We start from the raw sequence: 14,059 nt of genomic DNA on the forward strand, positions 1-14,059 counted from the left end.
CTTGCAGGCCACTAGTACAGCAGGATCGCAGGACTGCCTTACCAGCCTGTTGCAAAAGAACAACCCAGAGTCTAATTGCTCTTGTGGCACCTAAAAGACTACAATATGTGTTGAAGCAGATGCAAAAGCCTGGAGAAGTGGGCTCTAGCTCACAAAACCTTCTTCCAAAAGGGAATCTGTTACAAGGTGATGATTGCAGTGTGTTGATTGTACTATGGTTTGATTCCTTCTCCTACCTAGCCACTGCCTTCGCTAATAAAAATCTACAGTTGATTTAATAATGTTGGGTGTCATGTTGCAAGTTTCAGGGGCGAGAAACTGAGGTGAGTAGGCCACCTTTGCAGGAAAGGTCCACATTCGATGGAGATGGTGCTCCTACATGAGGAGAGCCTGTTGGATCAGGCCAAAGGGGCCCATCTAGTCTAGCATCCTGTTCTCACAGTGGCCAAATGGATGCCCCCATGGGAAGCCCCCAAGCCTCACCTTACTGCAACAGTCCTGTCCCAGCACTTGTGATGCCCAGCAGCTGGCACTCACAGACATGTTACCTCTGACCGTGGAGGCAGGGCAGAGCCACTGTGGCTAGTAGCCACCAGGTCAGTCCCTACTTCTTGCACCCTTAAGGGTTTAGAGAAGGCCCAGCTGTGATTCCCCACGCAGCAAAGGCCAGCTGGCAAAGCAGACCTCAGAGGAGATTGGCTGCATCTAAGGGCCACTCATCCAGAGCCCATCCTCATCCAGAAGACCAAAAGTGCACAGGTGACTGGTTGTGAGTCAACTTGCTGCCAGACTAAAGATGCCCATTGGTCTGTCCCTGGGAAGAAGCCAACCCAAGAGGAGTGATGTGGCAGCAACATTCCTAAACACACAACCCCTCTCCACCACTCCTGTGGGCATCCATGTGCCAGTCCAAGACTGAATTCTTGCACAGACATCTGGGCAAGGCCTGGATGAAGAAAGGAAAACACACACACATGGACCTCCTGCTGCCCATGCTATGAAGAACCTCAGAAGAGCCTGGCTGCTGGATCACGCCAAAAGGGCCCATCTAGTCCAGCATCCTGTTCTCACAGTGGCCAACCAGATGCCCCAAAGGGAAGCCCACAAGCAGGACCCGAGTGCAAGAACACTCTCCGCTTCTGTGGCTTCTGGCAACTGGGATTCAGAAACATACTGCCTTCAACTAAGGAGGCAGAGCACAGCCAATATGCCTAGTAGCCACTGATAGAGTTTTCCTTCATGAATTTGTCTAATCCTCTTTTAAATTTATCCAAGTTGGTGGTCATCACTGCCTCTTGTGGGAGCGAATTCCATCATCAACTCTGCACTATGTTAAGTACTTTCTTTTGTCTGTCCTGAATCTTACAACATTCAGCATCATTGGACGTCCATGACTTCTTGTGTTATGAGAGTGGGAGGAAAACTTTTCTCTATCCACTTTCTCCATGCCAGGCATCATTTTGATATGCTTCCATCACATCACCTCTGACTTGCCTTTCCTCTAAACTAAACAGACCCAAATGCTGCCTGCAACCTTTCCTCATTGGGGAGTTGCTCCATCCCCTTGGTCATTTTGGTTGCTCTTTTCTGAACCTTTTCTAGCTCTACAATGTCCTTTTTGAGGTGAGGTGACCAGAACTGTACAGAGTATTCCAAATGCAGCCGCACCATAGATTTATACAATGGCATTATGATATCAGCAGTTGTATGTTCAATTCCTTTCCTAATGATCCCTAGCATGGAATTTGCCTTTTTCGCAGCTGCCGCACACTGAGTCGACATCTTCATGGACCTACTCGCTACGTTCCCCAGGCCTCATTCCTGGTCAGTCAGTGCTCGTTCAAACCCATGTGAGTATATGAATGAAAGATTTTTTGCCCTGACATGTTTCAGCAAGGCTTGTTCTTTTATATGCTTAGTTAATCTACCTTTAATAATACTTTCCACCAGTTCTCCCAGGGCAGACGTTAAGCTAACTGGCCTGTAATTGCCAGGATCCGCCTGGTTCCCTTTTAAAAATTGGCATTACGTTGGCCACTTTCCAGTCTTCAGGTATGGAGGCTAATCTGAGGGACAAGTTGCATATTTTTGTTAGAAGATCAGCAATCTCACATTTGTGTTGAGAACTCTCGGGTGGGTGCCATCCAGACCCTGTGGTTTGTCAGTTTTCATTTTGTCTAATAGGCCTAGAACGTCATCTCTCCTCACCACTGTCTGCCTTAGTGGCTACAGCTACAGCCAGATGGGAATATGAACCTTCCCCCCCAATTCCCTTTTTGGGAAGAAAGATGGGGCTGGGGAATGAGAGGCAGGAAGTTAAGCACAGGCAGAAAGGAGACAGTGGGCCTGAGGCAGAGAATCCGAATGGGGAAGCAACGCTCCTCTGGAAACAACCTACGGAGACTCAGTCCTGCTGCCCTCTGGGTACCCCAGAGTTGCTTACTGCTGCTTGCCCTTCCATGGCCCTTGCAAGGATGGAGCTGGCAGCTTGGCAAGGGGCACAATTTGTGCTTTAGTCTCCAGCCTGGGAGGCTGAGAAGGGCAGGACTAAGTGGTGGGAGAGTCAGAGGGCCCCCACCTCCGGCCCAGGACTTACCCTTCCTGCAGCCATATGGGGAGGGGCCACAGCCACATGCCAGAGCACCTGCCTTGCCTGAAGAAGTCCCCTGCTCCAATCCCCAGGACTCCCTGCCTGAAAGCCTGGAGAGCCGCTGCCGGCTGTGAGTTCAGTTGTGCAAGCAAAGAGAAGGTGAGTGTGCACTAAGTATGATTGCATTCCACAACCACTTTCGTTCCCCTTCTGAAGCCTGGCTGATGGACCAAGGGCCCGAGACTCACCAGAAGCCAGTTTCCTCTGTCCCCGGTTGGTTCCAAAAAGCCCCAACCCTCCCATTCCTCCCCCTGCTGCTCCGTAAGTAGACAAGGTGCTCCCAGTGGGCCAGGATTTCATTTATTAGGAAAGAGCAAGAGGCTGGAGGTGCCACCAGAGGCAGCGGGCAGCAGCGGGCAGGTGAGGGAATTCCCCTTCTTCTTCCGGCAGGTCCTGATGGCTCCTTGCAACAAGTACATGACCCAGCAACAGCAGGAGATGGGGAGGGAGAGACCCGCTCCGTGCCAGCAGTTCAGCTGACTGAGCCTGGCAAGCCTTCGGCCAGTCAAAAGTGCCCCAGCGACACAGAGTGGCTCCTTGACAGTCCTCTCCCTGCTGCAGTCAAGCAGGGGGGCCAGCATCCGCCTGGGCAAACCTCTGAGCGTGATCGGCTAGCCCAGGCTGGGGCGAAAGCTGCAGCAGCAACGGCTGCCATGAAGTCCCACAGCAGCCCTCGGCTGGCCCTACTCTGCAGGACACTTCAGGATGTCATACTTCAGGTAGCCCACTCTGTCCACTTGGTAGCGCGGGGTCATTTGCCAGCAGAAGGGATCCTTGCAGAAGTGGTATTTTCCTGGAGGGGGGGGCAGCAAAGGACAGGGAGCAGTTATCTAAGGAGTGCAAAGGTCATCAGCAAATACGCCCAAGGGCTGACCCCGGAGGGAGAGGTTCCCTCTGCCATCGCTCCTGCCAGGGGCCCAGGGAGGAAGGTGGTGGCGGAACAGGTAGAGATCCAGGTTCACATCTCCTGCAGGTTTAGTACAGCTACGGGGAAAGCCACTGGATCTCTCTCCCTTCCACCATTTCCCCAGTTTAAATGGTGCCCCCTCTCCCTCCCCCTCCCCCCTGAGCTGATATTTACCCTGCAGTGCAAAACAGACAGATGTCTCCCCCGCCCAGCACGGGTACCTCTATGCTTTCCACCAAATAGGATCTGAGGGGGCAGGGGAATCCTTTTAATCACTGAAAGAGTTAAGCCCCTCCCTCCCTCCCTCCCTCCCTCCTAGGCCATGGGACATCCAGCCACAGATCTCCCGTGGCCTCATCTGCTCTCCTTGGGCCTCTGGTTAGTGCTGACTGCACTCAGAGGTCATTGCTCTAAGTGATGAGAGGACACAAAGGGTGGAGTCAGTTGGCAGGGCACAGAAACCCTTCAAGGAAAAAGGTCCCTGCAGCCTGCCCGGGCGCCAAGGGCCAGGAGTTCACGCTGCACAGTGTGCCCACGTGCTGAATGGCACCAGCCTTCCTGGCTGCTGCTGCTGCGGTTCCCAGCTGGGTGCTGGGGCCAGAGGGTGGTCAGGGGGAAAGGATCAGTGGCGCCATCCGGACAGGGCTTTGGGGCAGAGGCCCAGGGCCCCACTCAGAAGAAGGGCCCCCAAACACAGCAGGGCTGTAGCACACCACATTTTGAAGCAATACACGTTCCCACCCACAGAGGGAGCTTCCAGGTAAGACCATGAAGGCCAGAGTCTAAAATCTCCTAACTCCTGCACCACTGCAAAAGAGATAAAACATACTGGCCTCAGAGTAGGGCCCCTGGTACAGAGTACAGCCGGGTGGGTGCATCTGTCTGTCTCTAACCTCCTCAAGGCAGCCCCCCCACCCATCTGGGCTAGATGCATTCTAGCCCCCCATGCCCCTCCCCGGCCTCCTTACCTTTATACAGGAAGATATTCTGAGAGTCAAGAGGGACCCCGGCAAAGACACTGTCTATGTAGCGAGGATAACCTTGATCCACCCGCTCAGCTTTCACATCCAGCCTGAAGGGGAAAAGCAAGACTGAGGAAGGCTCTCACTGTTGCCGCCTCCTCCTCCTCCTGTGTCCCTTTCCCAGGTCTGCGCAATGCTGGGATGGACATTGTGCAGTTCAGACCTCACCTACTGGGGTCAGCAATGATTCTTCCCCATTTCCAGGGGTGTAGTCCTCTAGGGTTTCGGGGAGTCTTAGTCCCCCTACTTTTTTGAGAGCAGGGTCCCTATGCCTCCAGCATCCTACAACCCAATCAGCATGAAAGGGGAGTGTGTTAATTACTGAGAAGAGTCTTCCAACATGCTTCCTTGTCCTTTCCCGCTGATTGGAGCTGATCAGGTGAAAGGAGATGTCAGCCATTGAGAAGACTATTTTCCGTAGCTAACACTCCCCCCCCTTTTCATGCTGATTGGCTCCTAGAGGTGTCTGTTGTTGCAGGAGAAGGCATTAACAAGGATCTCATTCTCACCCCAGCAGCAAAAAAAGGGTGACTGTGACTATCGTGAAGGGACCCTGCACTCCTGAATTTGCCACTATACTACTGCCCATTCCTCTGGGGCTTCAGGGATTATTATTACTGGGCCAACTGCCTGTTGCGCCCATCAGGATGCAGCTTAGACGGGGCCATTCCCCCTGCCCAAGCCAAACTCCTGGGGAAGGGCTGCCCTCCTGGCCTCTTGGTGTGGCTCACTAGCCATTCCCACTCTCTCCTGCTTGAGAATCATGCTTTGGTCTGGATTGCATGCAGGATGGAAATGGGGGGTCCCTTTGGACAGAGGGATTGACTAGGTGCCCCCTGAGGATGCCCATTACCTCCAGAACTGATCCCCGCTGAAGAGTAGGACTTTGTCGTGCTTTCGCTGCAGGGCACCGACAATCTTTTCCACCTCTCTCTGGAGGCCTAGCTTTTCAATGCTCCGCGGCCCCAAGACTCTCTTCCCCTGGTACACCCAGAAGCGCCGGCCTATGGAACAGAAACAGTTTTTGCAGCTTGAGAGTGTCCCACTCACCCCCACTACCAGCACAAAATCTGCCCCTGAGCAGCTGATGCCCCACCGAGAGATCGCTTCAGCCAGGCTGGAAGAAGCTGAGCCTCACCAGCCTCTCGGCCACTGACATGTGGAGCTTCAAGCAGTGGCCTCCTGAGGGCTCCCAGGGGGCTGCAACAAGTTGTCCGAAGCAGCCACAGTGGTTGCGGGCAGCCTCTTGTGGAGCTGTTTGGGGCAGTTGTGGTGATGCCTCTGGTACAAGAGAGCTTAGCTTGCAGGTACCTGGCATGTCACGTTTTGGATGTCGACTCATGCCATCACCCCCCAACCCACTACCCCAAATCTCTTTTGTCCTGCAGCTCCAGGGAGTGGGGAGGAGGGGCTTCCATATGTTTCCGGATCCTTTGCTAAGCAGGATACAAAGTTGGTGAAGTCACAGAGAAGGAGCAGGCCAGTTAGTTCACGCAGATTGCTCACCATACTGATGGCAACCCGCCAACCAAAAAAGGAAAAAAAGTGCTAAGGAGCATCCACGCTGAAGCTGGCTGGTGTGCCTGGGGATGGATAATGGGTTTGTTTATTTATTTACTGGATTTTCCATGGCAAGAGGAAATCCAGATTAAATGTAAAAAAACAGACAGCCTGACATTTTGAGGATGGCAATATTGTGTGGATGCTGTGAAAAATATGTGTGCCAGAGTAGCAAAATATCCACAACAAACTTCCCATCTGGAAGCAACCTGGATTCACTTTCAGCTGTTCTTTGCCACCTTAAGTCCTGATTCTTTTAACTGGAATTTGGAGGTCCTCTGTGCCATTGCAGACTGTTGATTCACAAGGCACATTTCTAATCCAGTGTGGTGTAGTGATTAAGGTGTTGGACTACAACCTGGGAGGCCAGGGTTCGAATCCCCACATAGCCATGAGTGCACTGGATGACCTTGGGCCAGTCGCTGCCTCTCAGCCTGATGAAAACCCTATTCATAGGGTCGCCATGAGTCGGAATCAACTTGAAGGCAGTACACAATCCAAGTAAAGAACTTTCTCCATTGATATCTGAAGGCTAAAACAAGGCCTCACCAAATCAGGCCCTCACTCAGAGCATCTCCATTTCTTTCCCCCAACCCTTAACCTGTAGCTTGAGGAAGGTTCCTGTGTGATTCACAAGCTTGCATGAACCAGCGGTGGTGGTGGTGGTTGGTCCTAATGAATTAGGTTTGATCTAATGAAGGTGGCAGCATTAATTCGTTCATTCAGTCAGTCATTATGAAAAGTCCTGACTCACCTGAGAAGAAGAAAACTTTCTTAGTTTGTGAATCCTGGAAAGCAGCGTCAATCACATTTGGGAGGGCCGGCCAAGTGTCCTGGATCCGTAGGGGGCCCACAATGGCTCCTGCCCCTGAGGCTGGCTTCTTCCAGTATTGCCTGGTGGTGGTGGGGAGAGAGAACAAGGTAGGGCCTTCTCTGATAGTACCCCAAAAATGCTGCCCCCCCCAGCTCTCCACAGACTATCCAGGGGCAAGAAGGGAATCATCTTCACCAGTTGATTTGGACTCTGCTTTTCCAAACTGTGCTCAAAGCAGCTCACAAGAACACCAAGTGGGTCAATAAACAGGCACAACAGAAACTGTCATAAACAATGCATGTCATGGTAATAGTTCAGAGAAGAGAAAAAGAGGGGGGGGGGCCCAAAACGCTAGAAAAATATTGTATTTTATTTGTAATCCAAGCCCAATGCGTTTCAGCCTGCGTGGATTTAGGCCTTCGTCAGGGACTGTGACAGTAAATCCACACAGGCTGAAACGCGTTGGGCTTGGATTACAAATAAAATACAATATTTTTCTAGCGTTTTGGGGTCCCCCCTTCTTTTTTCTTCTCTGGTTTTAGATGCTAGCCACCTTTAGCTGATGGTAATAGTACAGTCCACCTTAGCAAACATTAAAACACTTCCCTAAGTATTCATCTCCGAAAGAAGAACACACACGAAGCATCAACGTTTAGCTAAGGAGACCTTTCATGCCAAGGTGACTTGCTTCTCTTCCTCCCTCCCCGGTGTTTGGAAAAGTGCAGACGTGCACCTAGACTGCCTGCCGGTCCGTCTGTCTGACTCTCTCTCTCTCTCTCACACACACACACTCACTCACCACATGAGTGACCTCTGTCCCCCCCTCCCCCCCCCCACCCCCGACTTCCCTGCTCTCCAGGACCTGTCCTCACCCCATCGCTGCTCACCCATCCTTGAAGAGGTGCAGCTCCTTCTGGATCTCGCTCACGGCATCGTAGCCGCCCTGGACTTTGCAAGCGTCACCCGTGCAGTCCACAGGGGTGGTCTCTGTCACGGAGGAGCCGTCCTCGTCTGTGGTGGCGCTGCCATCGTATTCCACGGTGGTTTGGTCAGGGACATCGGGGCTTTTGGTGGTGCGGCTGCCCACTGTGGGCCGAGTCCCTGACCCGCTGCCTGTGAGTGGTAAGGGCAAAGCATTTTTAGGGGCCTAGATCCATCTGAAGGAGCACAGAAGCCCTGGCACCAGGGTGATGGGCTCAGAGGAGCTGAGCTGAGGTCAGGTCACAGCAGACACTGAACCACCCCAGACAGAGGGTGACATCAGTGCTGTGACCTTTGAGTGGTAGGGCTGAGGAGGGGCCAGGGGGTCCTCAATTTCTGATGATATTAGGGAGATGAAAGACTAGTGGTGGGGAGCTATGGACAGGCAGTCTTGCCTTCTCTGTGTTCTGTGGGGGTAGCTGAGCAGGTGACTCAGGCCTGTCCCAGGCTTCCACTCACCATAGAGGTACTGGATTCCGGTCACATCATCGGGGTGCAGGTGGAAATCTGCCAGGTAGGTATACATGGGGTACATGAGAGCCTCGCGCACGCTTGAGTGTTCCAGGCCCAGTGAGTGGCCAAACTCGTGGGCGGCAACCAGGAAGATGCTGTACCCTGGAATTTATTTATTTATGAGATTTGTTAGATGCCCATCTGGCAGAGGTTAATCTGCCACTCTGGGCAACTTACAACCAAACACAAGTACATTTCATATAAACATAATCAAAATCCTAAAAATTAGAAATTAAAACTGGAAGGCAGAAAGCAGCTGCTGGGGTGGGGGAATCTGGCAGGGCTTTGCCCCTCCCTCCCCACCCCTCTGCCCAGAGCAGCAGCAACAGCAGAAGCCCCGTGGCAGAACTATGAGCCTGCTCTGGCGGCAGCTGCTTCCCCCTGACTCATCATGGCTCACGGAGAGCCTGCTCTTCAGGATCTCAGCACAGCTCCTCTCCAGATCCTGCCGGGGTCTCCACCGGGGATCTCAGGCTCTGTGCCCCCACCCCCATGACAACCGTGTCTCAGTGTGAGGGGCAGCCCACCAGCGATGCCATCTCCCACCTGCCCGCAACCCCAGCCCTGCACTGAGGCCCGGCTGCCCTGGCTACTGCTAGCACAAGGCAGGGCTGTGTGGCCTAGTGGGAGCAGCCTAGTGAGGCGCTCTCGAGCCGAGTGTGCACGGGCACTGGGAGGCAGGCTGGAGGCCCAGGCAGTACCTTTATCTTCACCGGGGCAGAGGCCCCACTTCTTGTCAGCATCGTAGTTGCTGGTGGTGGCGCACCAGAGTCTCCTGTCCGCACGCCCATCTGAGGTGCAGCTGCTGTACGTCTTGCCCAGGAAGGTGAAGGGAAAGGCACAGGGCTCCCCTTTGGAGTTCCCACCAATCACGGCTGTGTCTGCAAGGAGGGGGGCAATGAGCACAGGCCAGCACCTCCTCCCCTCCCACACAACAGGGTGCCCCTGCACCAGATGGTGCTTCAAGCCATTTTGTCAGCCTTGGACCTACAGTGAAATGTGAGGCATGGCGCGCCAGGGTTCAGCTCAGGAGCTCCAGAACTCAAATGTAATGCCAAGACTCGGCTCTGAAGAAAGGGTGCCTCTGAGCACATGCAGAGTACCTTTCCCTCACCAGGAAGCCCCCATCCACCCATCCACCAGGTTCGGGAAGGGTATCCAGGTACATCTGACACCCTGACACCTCTTTCAAAAAAAAAAAAAAGAGAAAATCTAAGCACTGCCTGTACCTCTGTTGGGACAGAAACCGTATTTCTTGTCACGGTCAAAGCTGTCAGTGGTTGCGCACCACCGGTAGCCATCATCGCGCCCCTCTGTGGTGCAGGCATCGTAGGACTTGCCGTCAAAGATGAATGGAAAGACGCACTTCTCACCGTTGCTGTTTCCACCATACGTGAAGAGGACTAGTTGAAGCCAAAGAGGAAGTGCCTGGGGTTGGCAGGGCCTGCTGCGGCCCCAGAGGGCGCCCCCCCACCCTCACGCCCACGGCAAATCCCACAGCCTCTTGCCCTGCATTGGCTGCAGGCATCTCTGGCATCCCCACCAAGAAATCCCCTCATCTGCCCCATATGGAGAGGCAATACTCTCCAAAGTGCCAGCTATTACCAGTTATTGCAGCTCAGTGCCTTTTAGAACACTCTGTTCCTTCTTCAGGACAGAGCGATTGGCAACCAGTTACACATCTTAGCGTCAGCTGCAGACAAGGGAACAAAATTATACGCAACACTATTTAAAATACTTGAAACAGTTGGAACATTACTCTTATAAAAAGGGCCAAAATTTAAAAATCATTTAAGACCAAAACTGAGGAGCAAAGAGGAACGGCTGAGATGGCCCCTGGGGTCAAGTTATGTACGCAGCAGAAGAGTTTTTCAGGCGTCCCTTGACTTAACTGTTCAGTTTTGATATAATGGTCTCATGATTATATTTTAGCCCTTTTTATTTCAAATGTTTCGCCTTCGAGTATTTTAAATAGTACTCTGTATACTTTTGTTCACCTTCTATAGCTGGAATTACTTGCAGATTGTTCCTGACAGGAAACAGCTTGAGCTGTAGCCACTCCCCTTCGCAGCGCGCGGCACATGGCTGCAGCACACGCTTCTCACAGCCTTCCAGAGTCCAGCTGGCGGCTGCCAAGTCCTGATGCCTTCCAGCTATTGCCTCTCTCCTCTTTCCCGTCCCTCCCGTTCCCCTTCCCCAGGGCCCACTTCCCCAGGCTGCCACTCACGTTCGCTGGGGCAGAAGCCGTACTTCTTGTCCTTGTCGAAGCTGCGCGTGGTGGCGCACCAGGGCAGGCCGTCCTCTCGCCCCTCCGCAGTGCACGTGGAATAGGACCTTCCCTCAAAGATGAAGGGGAACTGGCAGGAGGCTCCGTCAGCATTCCCGTAGTAGGTCTTCACCACTGCACAGGAAAGGGGGGGAAATGCTGGGGGTCAGGACGAGGGGACCCGCAGCAGGCAAGTCACCAAGTGGCACTGGGGGAGAAGCAGCGAGCAAAGGAGCCGGGCGCCAACTCACCGATCCCTGTGCCCAGGGTCCAGAACTCATCATCATCAAAGTGGGCATCTCCACTGTAGACGTCTTTGCCAGGGGGGAAGGCGTGGGCCAGGAGGCCGTCCTTGCCATCAAAAGGGTAGCCGTCACCGTGCTCTGGGGAGAAAGGCAGGCCAATCCATTGCAGCACGAGGCACCACCGAGAAGCCCCTGCCCCCTCACATCTTCTTATGTTGCTGTGAACCCCCCTCCCCTGGGAACCTCCTCACTGAGGAAGAGGCGGCGTTGGCTCCTCCTTCCCCATCACCCCCAGCTGCCACGGACGCCCCCTCCCCTCCCCAGGGGCCCAGGCAGAGGCTTACCTTCTGTTCCAAACTGAATGAGAATGTCAACTTCCCCGCTCGCCCGGCGGGTGAAGGTGAGGGGGGTCACTTCACTCCATACTCGGAAGGCCCTTGCAAAGGCATCGTCGATGATGGCGGCGTCCAGGTCAGGCGAGTAATTCACCACGCTGGGGGAAGGGAGCAGAGTCAGGGCCCACAACTAGCGGCGGGGCGGGCAGCCCAAGGAGCACAGGGCCAGCCGGAAGGGCTCGCGGGGCGTCGTCAGAAGAGCCGGCTGGGTCCGGCCAGTGTCCCCACCCAGTCGCCCACCTTGGAGAGCGGCCCTTCTGGAGAGCTTCGCAAGCCCTTTTTGTTTTAGCCACCCTGAACTATTTCGTATCCTCTGCAATCGTGGCCACCTCCCTGCTCACCCCAAACTCTGGGCCATTTCTGCACAAGTTGAAATGAAAAAGCGCAGCTCCCAGGACGGATCCGCGGGGGACTCCACTTTCCACGGCCCTCCATGGGGAGAACTGTCCATTCATCCCTACTCCCCGCTTCCCGTCCCCTGGCCATGCCTGCGCCACAAGGCCTCTCTTCTTATTCTGCGACTGCCCAGCTCACACGGGGGTCTTTGGGGAGGGTCCGGTTCCGGTGGCCTCTTCGCTGTGGGGCAGCCCAGCCTTTCCCCCGCAGGCCAGCTGATGAGCGGGGACCAGTCCTCGGGCGGTCAGGCAAAGGGTGTGCGAGCGCAGGCTCGCTGCAGCCCAGACGGCGCACGAGGCCCCAGGACCAGCCGCCCACAGCGTTGGAGAGTGCGGAAAGCCCTGGCCCTCTGCCCGGCACCGTGCGCCTGGGCATCGACCCTGGGCTCCAGAAGGGGGCGCCGTGGTCGCCTCTGCCCCCCTCCTCTGCTGAGGACACAACCCCAGGCTGAGGATTGGGCCCGCAGCCCGCGGACTCACCGGTACGTGAGGTCTGTGTGGTCCCACTTGAGGTCCCCCTGGAAAGTCTGGAAGTGGCCGACGTCGGGCACTCCGCAGCGAGGAGCCCGGATGGCCTCCAGGGTGGGGGCGTCCAGCTGTCCCGTCTCCCCCAGGCCCAGCCGCTTTTGCATCTTCTTGAGCGCAGAGTCCAGCGTCGTCTGGCTGCCGCTTGACCCCGAGTTAGGCTCATGCAGGTACCCAAAGCGTTGGAGGTAGCGCTGGGAGAGGGGAAGGGAAGAGCTCGGGCTGAGGAGGGCGAGGGGCAGGTCTCCGGGCTCAGAGGGGCAGAAGGAGGCCAAGAGCCCGGGGCACTTCCGGCGCTCCCCCCACCCCTCCTCATCATTATTTATAAACAGCATGTGTTTATATACATCTTTACATTAAAAACATGCATTGATGAATCCCCCCCCCCACCCGCATCAGTGAGGGGGCTGCAGTTGCTGAGCTTGGAATGGGTCCCTCCGTTCTGATCCCATATAAGAGGGTCTGGGTTGTCTGTCAAGTCTCATTTTAGTTAAGGCAATTTATGTCCTTAGTCTGCAAGGTGGCCAACAGTGTCCATATCCTGGACAGGACATGACCAACTGGAACCTCTCTCTCTCTCTCTCTCTCTCTCTCTCTCTCTCACACACACACACACACACACACAAATTGTGTGAGGATAACACTTCATGCACCTTTGTGCAGGAACAGCTTCTGAGACCCAAAATCTATTAGTCTTTAGGGTCCCACAAGACTCTGGCTACTCCAACAAACAGACTAAGAAGGCAACTGCTGCTGCCCCCCACACCTCTGCCCTCTCTGCCCAGGGCATATTTGTGTGGGAAGACCTACCCGGTAAGATGGAGCTGCCCTTGCTGGGGGGGGGGATTCAGTGACCACATTGCCCCCCTCGGCTGCCCCCCTGCATGCAACACAAAGGTCACCTTCTTCCCCACTGCCTGCTTTGAGGGTCTTTGGTTTCACAGTCAGTTTTTCTCTTGAGCATTTGCAACCTCCTCTTGTCGGGATGTAGCAAGTCATTCCGTTACTGGCACAGAAAGAGTAACTGCATGGAGGTGTGTGGCTGGAGGACAGGCCACTTTGCTAAACTTTTTTTGGGGGGTGGGGGCTTGGCTTCAGTCAGTGCTCCTCAGCAGTTGTGGTGGTGCTTCTCTTCCCATTCAGCCTCACTAGTCCTGAGCCCTTCCTCTAACTCCACCAGCCCCACCTGCCAACGTCTAGCCCTCTGTGTTGGCCTGGGGGTGGGCAGGAGGCTGCCCCGTCTGGGCTCCAAGTGCCCCACCCCACCCCTGTGATCTGGAGGCCAGAGTGTGCCCATGCTGCTCAATGACTTACCGCTGCCAACTCCAGGTCTGAGGCATTGCTGACCATTTCTCCAGGGAAGGTGAGCACCAGAGGACCGTTGCCCTGAAGTGGAGCAGTCGAGCTGCAGGGCAGGGACAGCAGCCCCAAGAGGAAGGGAGCCAGGTAGGTGGGCCCCATGGCTAGTCAGCAGGGCAAAGGGCTCTCTCGGTGGTGCAGTTGTCTGTTCCTGGCTCAGGCACCTTCTGTAGCAAGCAGCCCTGCCTGCCCCATTTATACTCTAGAGGGGTGGGAGGAGGAAGGGGTTGAGTCACCCCCCACCCCAGGAGTCACTCACTGCTTTGGGCAGAGGAGGAAATGCAGAGCTGAGCCCTGGGGGGGTTGTTTGCCACTTCCTGGGGCTGTCTCAACTCTTTGTTTACTAAGCCTGCAGGAAGTGTGAAACCCAGGGAGGACCAGCAGCATTGTTGGGGGGGGGAGCTGCCGGGACGGCACCCATCATTAG

General features: G+C 54.9%; 1 protein-coding gene across 1 annotated transcript; it reads right to left on the minus strand.

Annotated features, from left to right (window-relative positions):
• Positions 1-2,935: 2,935 nt before the first annotated feature.
• MMP9 (matrix metallopeptidase 9) lies at positions 2,936-13,788 on the minus strand. The gene is made up of 13 exons (XM_061630172.1): positions 13,588-13,788; positions 12,229-12,467; positions 11,303-11,451; positions 10,965-11,096; positions 10,675-10,848; positions 9,677-9,850; positions 9,149-9,328; positions 8,394-8,549; positions 7,841-8,066; positions 6,894-7,033; positions 5,433-5,583; positions 4,526-4,629; positions 2,936-3,443 (listed from the first exon to the last, which is right to left on the minus strand). Exons 1-13 carry the CDS (start codon positions 13,732-13,734, stop codon positions 3,334-3,336), a joined length of 2,082 nt encoding a protein of 693 aa, XP_061486156.1. The 5' UTR covers positions 13,735-13,788; the 3' UTR covers positions 2,936-3,333.
• Positions 13,789-14,059: the final 271 nt, after the last annotated feature.

The sequence above is a fragment of the Rhineura floridana genome, chromosome 6, assembly GCF_030035675.1.
Source record: "Rhineura floridana isolate rRhiFlo1 chromosome 6, rRhiFlo1.hap2, whole genome shotgun sequence".
In the NCBI taxonomy this organism is placed as follows: Eukaryota; Metazoa; Chordata; class Lepidosauria; order Squamata; family Rhineuridae; genus Rhineura; species Rhineura floridana.

Bases quoted from the DNA above. Each gene is read 5' to 3' on its own strand.
- MMP9 (XM_061630172.1), bottom strand. From the start codon at position 13,734: ATGGGGCCCACCTACCTGGCTCCCTTCCTCTTGGGGCTGCTGTCCCTG. The intron at 12,468-13,587 runs GTAAGTCATTGA...CCCCTCTCCCAG, and splicing joins CAGACCTGGAGTTGGCAGCG to CGCTACCTCCAACGCTTTGG. The intron at 7,034-7,840 runs GTGAGCAGCGAT...CACCACCACCAG, and splicing joins CTGCACCTCTTCAAGGATGG to GCAATACTGGAAGAAGCCAG.